Source organism: Ochotona curzoniae, unplaced genomic scaffold (assembly GCF_017591425.1).
Source record: "Ochotona curzoniae isolate NIBS_2020 unplaced genomic scaffold, NIBS_Ocur_1.0 scaffold_4683, whole genome shotgun sequence".
NCBI classification, from domain to species: domain Eukaryota; kingdom Metazoa; phylum Chordata; class Mammalia; order Lagomorpha; family Ochotonidae; genus Ochotona; species Ochotona curzoniae.
The window spans coordinates 5,030,756-5,043,000 of NW_024467121.1; the positions used below are offsets into that span (position 1 = coordinate 5,030,756).

General features: G+C 37.9%; 1 protein-coding gene across 2 annotated transcripts in view; it reads left to right on the forward strand.

Annotated features, from left to right (window-relative positions):
• The window catches only part of PLXDC2 (plexin domain containing 2), a 400,824-nt gene that overhangs the window by 217,544 nt on the left and 171,035 nt on the right, over nucleotides 1-12,245 (forward strand). For both annotated transcript variants that reach the window (XM_040967893.1, XM_040967894.1), the window contains one exon: nucleotides 8,029-8,098. In XM_040967893.1, the coding sequence (XP_040823827.1) occupies nucleotides 8,029-8,098 (70 nt within the window). The remainder of the gene's footprint in view (nucleotides 1-8,028; nucleotides 8,099-12,245) is intronic.

The following is a 12,245-nucleotide window of genomic DNA, read 5'->3' on the forward strand; positions in this document are numbered from 1 at the left end:
CATATTCTATAAAACCTAGTTGGATACCAAAGTTGAAAGCACGAAGGAGTGATAGTATTAAAGATTTCAGGTGGAAAGTGGTTACTGATGGGTGGTAACAGTTGGGAAGTGAAACACCAGTTGAGATGAGAGATAAAGTGGTAAAGTTGTGGAGAATCAGAGTTCTGGTGTCAAACATATTTGGTGGAAATATTGACTGCTGTCTCAGTGGTTTGAATTTATTACTTCTTTCTTCATTAAATGTCTTTTTCTTTAAAAAAACTTACAAAAAAAACTTTTACTGATGAGGCATATCAGATTTAAAAGGAGAAGGAGAGATAGAGACAAAAGAACCGTGGTCCACTGTTTCACTCCCAAACGGCCACAGTGGCCAGAAATGAACTAATCTGATCTGAAGCCAAGACCCAGGAGCTTTTTCCAGGTCTCCCACATGGGCACAGGATCCCTGGGCCATCCTCTACTGTGCTCCCAGGCCGTAAGCAAGGAGCTGGAGGAACTAGAGCTGCTTGGACAGGAACTGACACTCATATGGGCACCTAGCGCTTCCAAAGTGAGAATTTAGCTAGTGAACCATTGCGCTGGGCCCTTTTTATAACATTCTGATTTGAGATAATTAGAGGTTAATAAAAAGCTTGCAAAATTTTAGAGAGTTTTTATATGGCTTTCACCTACCTCCATGAATGTTGATAATCTGTAATTATATGTGTATGTGCTTAAAAATATATACATAAATATATAATGATTTTCAATACCAAAAAATAATATTGGTATGCCCCCGGCTAGTCTATAGGTCTTATTTCCTTGTAGCTAATTGTCTTCCAGGTATACTTTTTCCTATCTAGGATTCAACTTTGGAGGCCTATTTTTTTTATTTCAAAAATATCATCTTCTAATCTATGACAGTTTTTTAGTCTTTGCCTTTCTTGAACTTCACACCATTAAAAATATTGAACAGTAATTTTGTATAAATTATTCTGACTTTCATTTCCAAGATCCAACTGAGAACGACTATCCCCTTGCATTTGTTCCTCTGATGTCCTTGTCTCCTTCAATGTACGAGAATTCTTTTGTCTTTCCTGAACTTAACACTGTTGAAGAGTAGTGACCAGTTACTTTGTACAGTGTTCCTGTTTAGACATACACATTGTCCATAGTTTCTGTGTAATCGACTAGATGCAAGTTTCTGTGTTTAGCAAGAATATAGACAGCAGTAATATTTTGTGCTTTGTCCAGCCTATCAAGGGGGTACATTGCTGGGAATGAATGGATTTCCCAATGTGCTGTAAATAGTGGATCAATGCCATTATCATGTCAGTGAGTTAGTTATTGTGAGGTTGGGGCTAGTTATCACAGTGAGCTTGGCTCCCTGCTTCTTATCCTCTGCACTCCTCCCCTTCTGCTTTCCACTTTATGATGCTTCTAGTTTTCTATATTTTTAAAGGTATTTTTATTTGTATTGCAAAGTCAGATATACAGAGAGGAAGATCTTCCATCCAATGATTCATGCCCCAAGTGGCTGCAACGGCCGGTGCTGTGCTGATCTGAAGCCAGGAGCCTCTTCTGGGTCTCCCACACAGGTGCAGAGTCCCAAGGTTTTGGGTTGTCTTAGACTGCTTCCACAGGCCACAAGCAGGGAGCTGAATGAGAAGTGAGGTGGCCAGTTTTAGAACCAGTGCCCACGTGGGATCCTGACGCATTCAAGGCGAGAACTTTAACTACTAGGTTACTGGGCACAGGGCCCTATTTTTTTTTTAACTGTAAAGTTTTTTGTTGTTGTTGATTTGGAATTAGCAAATATCTTTCTTAGGACGTAGTTAGATGCTATACAATTATCTTCTTACTTTCAGCTACGAATTATAACACAGTCATTAAACACAGGCAGAATATTTAGGATAATGCCTGATATAAATATTCTCACATCTATAGATTGTCATTTTGGCCCTTTCAGTATCACTAAAATGAAGGAATTATAACATTCCTTGGAAATATAATCTGTCACTGTCATATCAACTCTGTCATAAAAAGCAATTTGCTTGCCTTAGTTTATCCCTTTATAATGTATTGTCATGGTGTAGTGTAACAAAAAGAAAATATATCAAATCATATGCATCTGTATATTAGCAATCACAAAAGAGAAGGAGCTACTTTTGTTTAAGAAATTAGCTTGAGGAACTATTGTATAAGATACCTTCATGTATATGATGCAATTGTAACCATCATAGATGTGGTGCTTGTGAAGACAGGTATTATCCAGTCATTTGATCGTTGTAATGGCATTTTAAAGAACTGCCTGGAGCAAACTGTGACTTAACACACTTAAATCTTTTATGAAATTGCACAGTTAAGTACTAGTGCTGGAATGTAATTTCAGGCCTCTCTGACTCTAAAATTAAGCCATTCAAAAATTAAGAAAGAATGATTGAAAATTATAAAAATAAAGTTCCATCTAGTTCCATTAAAAGAGGAATGTGAATTATGTGTCTTATGGTTAGTAAAAGTCGTGAGTGGTCTATTTTAAGCATTTGTAAGTGAATGTGTTTCATGGTGAGTTTAATCACAAGAAAGTTCTGTGCATTTTGGAAGAGATAAGTTCACCATAATCATCTATTTGTTAAGCTCATGATTTCCCATGTTTAATATTTGGCACCGACAAATAAGCTGAAATTTACATAAATCAGAGTTTATTTGGTCTGCTTTTCTGAAGTCATTTTGGAAAATCTACATCTTCCTTTATCAATAACAACAAAAAGAAGAAAATCTCACCTGTTTGGTAGTGTTGGGAGATAAAAGTTCACCCTCAGGAAAATTTATTTAAATAATTAAAACAGAATATTATAAATATGTTAACATGGATATTAGTCCATTATCTCATTCTTACATGGATCCCTCCTATATTCCACAAATATTCAACATGTTGAACTCAGGAGACCAGCAATGATCAAAACTATAGTTACTTCTAATTTTCTTCCCACAAGCTGCTCCAGGATTATCCCTTTCCCAGACAAAATAAAGAGACTTAGGGAAGCAGAACATAATGTAGCTTCATTACTCTACATAAGATGATGCCCTAAAACAAAAACACTTTTCATTAGTGACATTGTCACAAATGTTTTGAGGATTATAACTGTTCTCTAGATCCTTAACACTTAGCAAGAGGCTTCTCTCTAAGGTTTTATAGGCTGTGACTAACTAATTTATCTTTGTCATACCAATAGGAAATAGGCAGCCAAGTTAAATGCGGATAGGGTATATTGAGGAGTATAATTCTTGTATTATTTAAACAAGAATTAGCAGAGATAAGAATTAGCTGTAAATGGAGAGCAGGAAGCTTAAGAAAAGCTTGAGAAAGAAACAAGACATATAGACATAGTTAGAAAGCAAGCAGTACAACCCTGAGTGAGTCTGACAGTTGCCAACACAAATTGCAACAGAACAAGCATTGAAAAAACATGTTGTTTTAAAAGCATACTGCAGGCATTTTGGGGTGGGTGGGCTTTTGCTTTAGCTGTTAAAACTCCTGCATCCTGTGTCATAGTGTTTGCCTTCAAATCTCAGCTGAGACCCTGATTATAGCTTCTTGCCAGTGGGGAGTCTGGAAGGCAGCAGGTCAATGCCTCAAGTACTTCAGTTTGGAATCTGGTGTGTATTTTTTTAAGTGGAAGCTATGGAGAAATCTTCTATTCGATCTGCTAATTCACTTCCAGATGGCTGTAATAGGCAGGCATGAGCTGGGACAAAGGCAGGAACTTCTTGCTGGTCTCCTATATGGATGGTAAGGCCCCAAACTGTTAGACTCCGCTGTTTTTCAGACCTCGTCTGCATTTTTGTCTTCTGACGTCCGTCTCAGCCTGGTACTGGGTAACTGGCAGGCTGGCTGGCTACATGTCCCTCTTGGAAATCTTTTCTGGCTGGAGTAAGGAGGAGTCAGAGAGAGGAGGTAAAAAAAAAAGGAATTAAAAGATGCACTTATTTTGAGGCATATTATGAGAAAAATATACATGGATTTCAATCTTTTGTCCCAAAATAAACTCACCTTCTTATTTCATTTTCCATTTCTTCTAACTACCTTATATATGCTTTAAATATTTCATAAATATACCCTCCCCCATTAAATGAAGTAATGCTTTTTTTGTCCATTTCAAAATCACCATTGCCTCTCTTTTCTAGTATTAACCCCTTTCCTTCAAGTTTAAAAAGTAGTTAAAAAACTAGTTTGACTTTCTTGGCACTTTAAAATTTCCCTTCTAGCTTTTGTTGTTGTTCCCAGACTCTTGGTTAATTAATTGGGCCCTCATATGACAATTTTCCTGATGTCTTCTCAAGAGATGGGGTCCAAGATAGCGTAATATTCACGGTATAGTAATTACCTTTAATTTTTTTAAAAAGTGTTTATTTTTCATGATACAGTTCCATGTTGATTGGATGAATGAATGAACAAATAAAACATCCTTGCATTTACCTGTAGTATCTGTTTCTGTATCATACCATGACAATATAGTGATCCAGTTATTCAGGAGTGATTATATTGAAGATATCAGCATTTAGCTTCAGAGTACTTCATGGAATTCAGATGCTTCACATTGTCTTGATTGTTTCTTCCTCTATTATATACTTCCTCTTCTTATTATACTGTGTGTGTGTGTGTGTGTGTGTGTCCACATGTGTTGTAAGGAGGGATAATAATCACATGCAGCCTGTTTCATTAAGTGTGAGTCTTCATTGTGTGTGTGTTGGCAATGGGCAGTGCAACCTGCGTCAAACCGATCTATATTGGTTTTTCTGTTGCATTAGTGTTAGCCACTCTGACACTCTGCTTCTGAGTTCATTCTCATTTGAAGTAGTTATCATTTGAAAACTATGCATTGGTGAGCAAAGATTTTGCACTAAAATAAGTGTGTGTGTGTGTGTGTGTGTGTGTGTGTGTGTGTGTGTGTGTGTAATTAGAGGATTAAACAGAGTTCTTGGGACCAGTGTGATGGCACAAGGGTTGTGTGTCTCCTTTCAAGGCTAGCATTACATATGGTCATCAGTCCACTTCACTGTTGATATCTTGGAAAGCAGCAGTGCTTGTGTCCTGGCCATCCTTGTTGGAGACCTGGATGCAGCTCATGGAGTTATAGTGAGGTAACATACCCATACCATAGCAATTATTGATTTTATCTTTTAGTTGTCTTACTTTCCCACTTTTAGCAAATGATTTTAAGATCATCTTCTGGAAGAAGAAGAAAAAAAAAAGCAGTCTGTGCCCAAGTATTTGAGGAGAGACCCAAATTAAGTCAGAGTTTGAAGAGAATGAAAATCATGACTAATCAAGGTTGAGAGATTGTTCCAGCCAGAATAGTTTTCATGGAGAAGTAAGAATGGTGGAAGGTTGAAAAAGCTAAGGTGCTCTCTGTAGATGATTAGAGCAGAATAGAACTGGTGAAGTTGTGAGGTGGTAAGAGCACTAAATGTTGGGCCTCAGAACTCATTTTCACTGTGTTGGCATTGTTCACAGGGATGATGGGATTCTAGTCCAAGTGGTCTGAAGTGGAGGATAATAACAATGTGCTGGATAGTATGGAGTATGAATTAATGGAGAATTGGAGCCAAGATGCCTATGAAGAAATTGTTGTGATAATAGTGCATGGATTATCAGTTGTGTAGGAGGTAGCATCTTCAACAGATGCCATTGTTCCTTAGCAGGCGATGGTGATAACTCAGGGAAACTGGTCATTTCAGTAGGGAAGCATATCAATCATAGGTTTGTTTTTAATTTAATTAATATATGGAACAAATTTTGAGGACCTATTTTCTTCTTAACAAAAATTATTTTTGTCTTTATATGTCTTAAAAAAATCCCCAAAATATTTAAATGTTTGAATCACAATGGTCAAAAGAATGCCCCTCACACACACAAACTTCTGTTGTATTCCTTGATAGTAGTTAGCAGAGTGCTATTGGCTGTGATGTATGTATAAACCAAATTCAGATTTGAAATAAGTATGTTTGGTTCTGTCTAAATTATGAGTGTGGCAATAAATGAGAGTGATGGAAAATAATATACTACCGCAAGTGTCCTTATGAAATTATTTCTGACATGTTCTCTGTGATAAATGATTTTGGTATAGGAGCTTTCATTTTAGCTTTATTAGTGACCACTCATTTCAGCAAGTGCTGTGAAAATGGGCTTTGTTGTTCCTGTGAGTCAGCAGAAAATTACAATGATGATAAACCCTGTATGAAGACGTGGCTTTCATTAAAAAGAAAAGAACACCTAATTGAGAGTCACTATAAATTTGGAGTGATTAATTTCATGCCAAATAAGTCATTAGTGATCTCTGATGGATATAAAAAAGCAATCATTTGCAAAATTGGAAAGACTAAATTCAATCTAGATATACTTTCCTATTTTTTCTTTAATTTGTGTATTGGGACAGATACAAATTACAAATTGTGGGATCTTGATGTAATAGCCTTTTTATTATAGGTAGCTTGTACACGCTTTAGGGTTGTAAGCCAGTGAATGGAAGTATTTTCTTCTGAATATTTTCCATTTCACTTGATCATTTTTGTTATGAATCATATTTATTTTTTTCTATTTTATTGTTTCTTACCAAGTCATAATACATCTACTTTATATTATTTCATTTTCAATGATTTATTTGAAAGGCAGAATTGCAGAGAAGGCTCTTTTCCACTGTTTTACTCTCCAAATGTCCACAGTGGGTTGGGCTGGGCCACGCCTAAACCAGGAGCCAGCATCTCATCCTAGTCATTAAAATAGGTGTTCATTCTTCTGCTTCTTTTCCCAGACACATTAACATGCAACTGGATGGAATGTGCAGCAGCTGGGAATTGAATGGCTGCCAATGTGGGATGCCGGCATCATGGGAGTTATATATACTTGCTGCACTATGATGCTGGCTCCCATGTTACTTCTTTCCATATTATTTCAAACATACAAAAAGTATGGATCCTTTATTATAAATCACACCTATGTGTATATTCCTTTTTAAATATTATAAACCAGAGAGTTCAAAACCCTGGGGCAGTAGCCTAGTGGCTAAAGTCCTTGCCTTGCACATACTGGGATCCCATGTGGGTGCTGGTTCATATCTCAGCGGCTCTGCATCCAATCCAACTCCCTGTTAACATCCTGGGATAGCAGCCAAAAGATGGCCCAAAGCCTTGGGACCATGCACCCGCATGGCAGACCCAGAAGAATGTCCTGGCTCCTGTCTTCTGATCACTTCTGCTCTGGCCGTTATGGCCACTGGGGGAGTGAATTTGAGGACAGATGTTTTCCCCTGTCTCTCCTCCTCTCTGTGTATCTGACTTTCCAATAAAGATAAATAAATTTTTTAAAGAGATCGAAAGACATAATTCATGAGATTTCTGCCTAAGTATCTCTAATTTTCCTTTAAGTAAAATGGAAGTAGCTCACTATAAACCAGTATTGCTTATCCTATGACTGTGCTTTTAGCAATGGGCATGATATGTTAAATCTGTGATACTCTGTATTATTTTTTTTATTAGAATGTCTTCAGGTTGAGATCAGTAGGTACAAGGTATCCTCCCCTATGAAATGGACTTTTGTTATAGGATGCACATAGAAGAAATTCCATCTGTAATTTTGCAAAATAAAATTGTCTGGTTTTTATCAAATGAATCTTGACATGTAACATTCACTACTGTTCTGGAAGAACTAGTCAAACCAAAAAGCACCCCAAAATAAAATTGTTGATCCTCATGAATGAATCGAATGTTAGGCAGACAACTAAAATTTAGTGGTGGTATTGGGGAAAGCAACTTGATTTAGAGTTTAAGTTTTAGACATCATTGTAAGCTAGGAACAAACCAAGAGGTCTTAACAGCCCATCTTTGTTCTTGGAACACACTTTGAACATTTACTTTTCAGGAGAAGTATTCTTTACTGCCATTCACCTACAATAATAGCACATTAATGCAGAAGAAACATTTAAGCGAAAGGCTCTTCATTCTGCACATTACTGATTTTCCTCTTTGGTGTTGTGTTGTTCCTTGCAGAGGGTGAATCTATCCTTCGATTTTCCATTTTATGGCCATTTCCTACGTGAAATCACTGTGGCAACTGGGGGTAAGTGGCTTTTCTACTGTTTGCCCTAAGTATAGTTTCATTGCAGTTATTTTTTTTTAATTGATCTGATCTTGCATGGAAGATGTGTATTGGGAAAACCATTGTCTTTTATCACAAAGCTAAGGTCATAAATAAAATCTAAGAAAGAATATGCCTATTGGAAAAAAGTTTTCAGCAGAAAGTACATATAATTATAATCATTTTCAGCTTAAATTCACTACTGCTTTCCTTGTAATTTGGGTTTTTTTTTTGTGTGTGTGCTTTCCTTGTAAATTCTAATGATTTCTTTCATAGTATGGTATGTCTACACAATTGGTGTAAGATGAATAGGACTAGAAAAAAAGGTGCTTAAGGGATTTGGACAGTTTTATTTTTTTTTTCGCTGCTTGTAGTTGATAAAAACTCTGCAATAGAGTGCTAAATACTCACATTAATGTTTGGAATTATTTTTTGAAGTTTATTTATTTGGAAAGCAGATTTCCAGGGAAAGAAGAGACAAATTTTTCAATCACTGGTTCACACACCAAATGGTCACAATGATGGGGGCTGAGCCATAACAAAGCCAGGAACCCAGAATTCCATCTGAATTCCTTATCTGAGGGCTTGTACCACAGCACTTGGGCCATCCTCAACAGCTTTCCCAGGCAGATTGGCAGGGAATTGGATTAGAAGTGGACACGAACTGGCACGTGGGCAATGTCAATATGCAGTCAGCTTTACCCACAGTAGTACAAATGCTGGAGCCAAAGCTTGTTAACTTTAATCATTTTTTCTTTATTAAACACCATATTAACTAATGATCCAATTGAGGGATTTTTAGAATAAACATAAAATCTAGTTTGAATTTATAAGACTGTTTTTCCTATACAAACTTGGAGGTTAGTTTGGAGATCAGCGATATCCTAGTAAGGCAAATACCATTCCTTAGAGTATATTCCAGAAGTTAAAGATGTTTTGATCATTGGGTACTACTAACAGAGATTATCCAAATTCCAGAGACTCTGTGCAAGCCATAGGTAGAAGGATAGACAAAGCAGAAATAAGAGTGAAAATGATACATTGAACTGCCAATGAGGAAGAAATTGAATATATATCCATGGCAGTTTGAAAAGGCTATCAATGTCCATGCCTAAAGCCCTGCCCATCAACACTGAATCTCATTGGTCTGGATGGTATGCAAATCATGTTGAGCATTTTTTGTCTCACTTTGATATAAGTCTTAGAATATACTCAGATTCACATATAGATTTACAGTCACAAGCTTCAGTAAGTCAACAGAAGTTTATTGAGCGTGTACTCTGAGCAGTGATAGATAAAAGTCCTTCTGCTAGGGGTATATCACCTTATGGACCATCAGACAAGGTAAAGGAAGATATGAGAAAGTGTTTAGAAGATCAAAAACATGAAGGATGAACAAATAATGGAGTTCAAAAATCTATGAGTCATGTCAGATTTTAGAGGATTTCTTGATTAAGATATTTCTAGGAGGATGTTAGCAGTTTCTGTGGTTGTATAGAGAAGGGGATGTCAGTTACACGCAGGAACATTCTTCGTAAATACACAGAAGAGGAAATGAGCAGAGTATGCTTGAGACAGTGACTCATTGAGACTGAGTGAAATCAGGGATGTGTTTCTTAAAGATATGTCATAGTAGGATTAGAAAAGTTAGTTGAGGCAAATTTATATCATACTTTAAAAGGTCAGATTGATTCATTAGGCCAAAATTAGATAAGAAACTTGAAAAAATGATTCTGTTTATTGAAAGTCAGAGTGGTAGAGGTGAGAAACAGAGAGTGAGAGACCTAGTCCATTCCCTGATTGATTCCACAAATGGCTATGATAACCACCGAGGCTGGGCTAAGACAAAGCCAGTAGCCAGGGACTCCATCCTCCCACCTGGCAGCGAGGATCATTTTATGCTGCCTTCCCTGGTGCATTAGCAAGAAGCTGGATTAGAAGCAGAAACACGAGCATAACAATATAGGATGCCAGCTTTGTAAGCAAAGACTGAACCCATCGCACCACATCCAGCCCCTAAGTCAATATCGTAATAACAAAAGTATTTGCAGATAGCCTGTACTCATCCTCTTGTATAATTTCCTAAAAAAAATTTAATGGTCATTGGTGCTTTCTTTTTTTTTTTTTTAATTTGCTTATTTACTTTTTCTAGAATGCAAAATAACAGAAAGAAAGGGAAACGGGTAGGGAGCTCTTCCATCTGATTCTCTCCCCAGATTGGTGCAATAGCTGGGCATGGGCAACACCAAGCTAGGAAACAGGAATTTTATCCGGGTTCCAGTGTGCCTGTAAGTCCCTCCATTGCTTCCCTAGGTACATTGGCAGGAACCTGGATTGGAATAGAATAGCCAAGGTGTAAACTGGTACTCTTACAGCATACCAGCATGTCGGGCAGCAACTTAACCTGCACCAAAACACCAGCCCCTTTATGTACACTTTCAGCCGTATTTTTATTACTTTATTTATAATATTTCATGCCACATCAATGATATACAATATGAATTCTTGTGTGCAAATGAATTCTGCTAAAAACCTATGCATGGGATTCCAAAATAAACTGTTTAATTTCATTTTCATCAACTTTTTAAAATACCCTCATAATTGTTATATTGTATTGTTTAAGGAATGATAATGGGAAGAAAGTCTGTAAATGGTCAGTACAGTTGCTTTTTCCTCTAGTATGTTCTAAGCTTGATTGAATTCATTAATGGAAAATGGTACATATGATGACCTAGATTGCTTCTTCTTTTATTTTGCATTCAGTAAATAGTGGATTGTATAGAAAGCACTGTACAAGAGGCTTCAGTGAATACAAAAGATAGTATGGTTCCTGTGCAGTTTAGAATTTAAGAAATTTTGGAAATGAGTAATTTATCAGAGAAGCTGCCTTTATGTGGTGCTGGCACAAAAGATGGGTCACACAGGACATTTTCTTGTTGGAGCATTTGTGAGCGGATTTACAGAAAGAGCTGATATTGTGGCCCACTTTGGCATTGTTTTGAGTCCCATATGCATCTGATCCGGCTCCTGCTAATGTGTCTGACAGTGAAAGATACCCCAGTCAGTTGGAGCTTGCACCCATCTGGGGGACCCAGATGAAATTCGTGGCTCCTGGCTTCAGCCCAGCTCTGCCCTAGCCTTTGTAACCTTTTAAGGAATGAACTTGCAAACGAAATGATAAAGCAGTGGAAGATGCCTCAGTTGGTTGGGCCTTGCCACCCATGTGGCGGGGACCCAGATGAAGTTTCTGATTTCTAGCTTCAGCTTAACCCTGCCCTAGCCTTTGCAAGCTTTTAAGGAGTGAATCTACAAATGAAAGTTCTCTTTGGGCCCGGCACGGTAGCTTAGTGACTAAAGTCCTTGTCTTGCACGTGCCAGGATATCCTATGGGCGCTGGTTTGTATCCTGGCAGCTCCACTTCCCATCCAGCTATATGCTTGTAGCCTGGGAAAGCAGTTGAGGACAGTCCAAAGCGTTGGGACCCTGCATCCATGTGGGAGACCTGGAAGAAGCTCCTGGCTTTGGATCAGCTCAGCTCTGGCCATTGTGGCTACTTGAGGAGTGAATCAGCAGATGGAAGATCATACTCTGTAAATCTGAGTTTCCAATAAAAAATCTTAAAAACAAAATCTCTCTCCTCTTTCTCCCTTCCCCTGCAATACCCACATTTTCCCCTTACCTGTCCTCCCCCCTCCTCTCCCCGTTCCACTTCTCTCCTCTCCCAGTCTCTCCTCTCCTCTCCCCTTCTGTCCTCACCTCTCCTCTCTTCTCTACTTCTTTCCATACTCTCTGTCACTGCCTTTCAAATAAGTAAATCTTGGGGAAAAAACAAAGGAGAGAGCTAATATTTCTAACGTTTGACATTGACCTTAAAGTAAGATAGGATTATAGTAAGCAGAGGCAGTTTGAGAAAATGCTGGGAGAGAAAATGACATTCCTGCTGTGTGGTACCAAGCTGGGAGATATTGCTGGGCCTGTGTGTTTGGAAACTGTTTAGCTTGAATCCTAGGTTGAAGTTAGAGTTCAGCAAATGGTAGCTGTAGAGAGAGAGTGGGCATTTGAATGATATCCAGCAAACATTGAGTTTTTTTTAGGCCTGGCCTGTTCTCATGGTGGAGGGCAGGGCAGG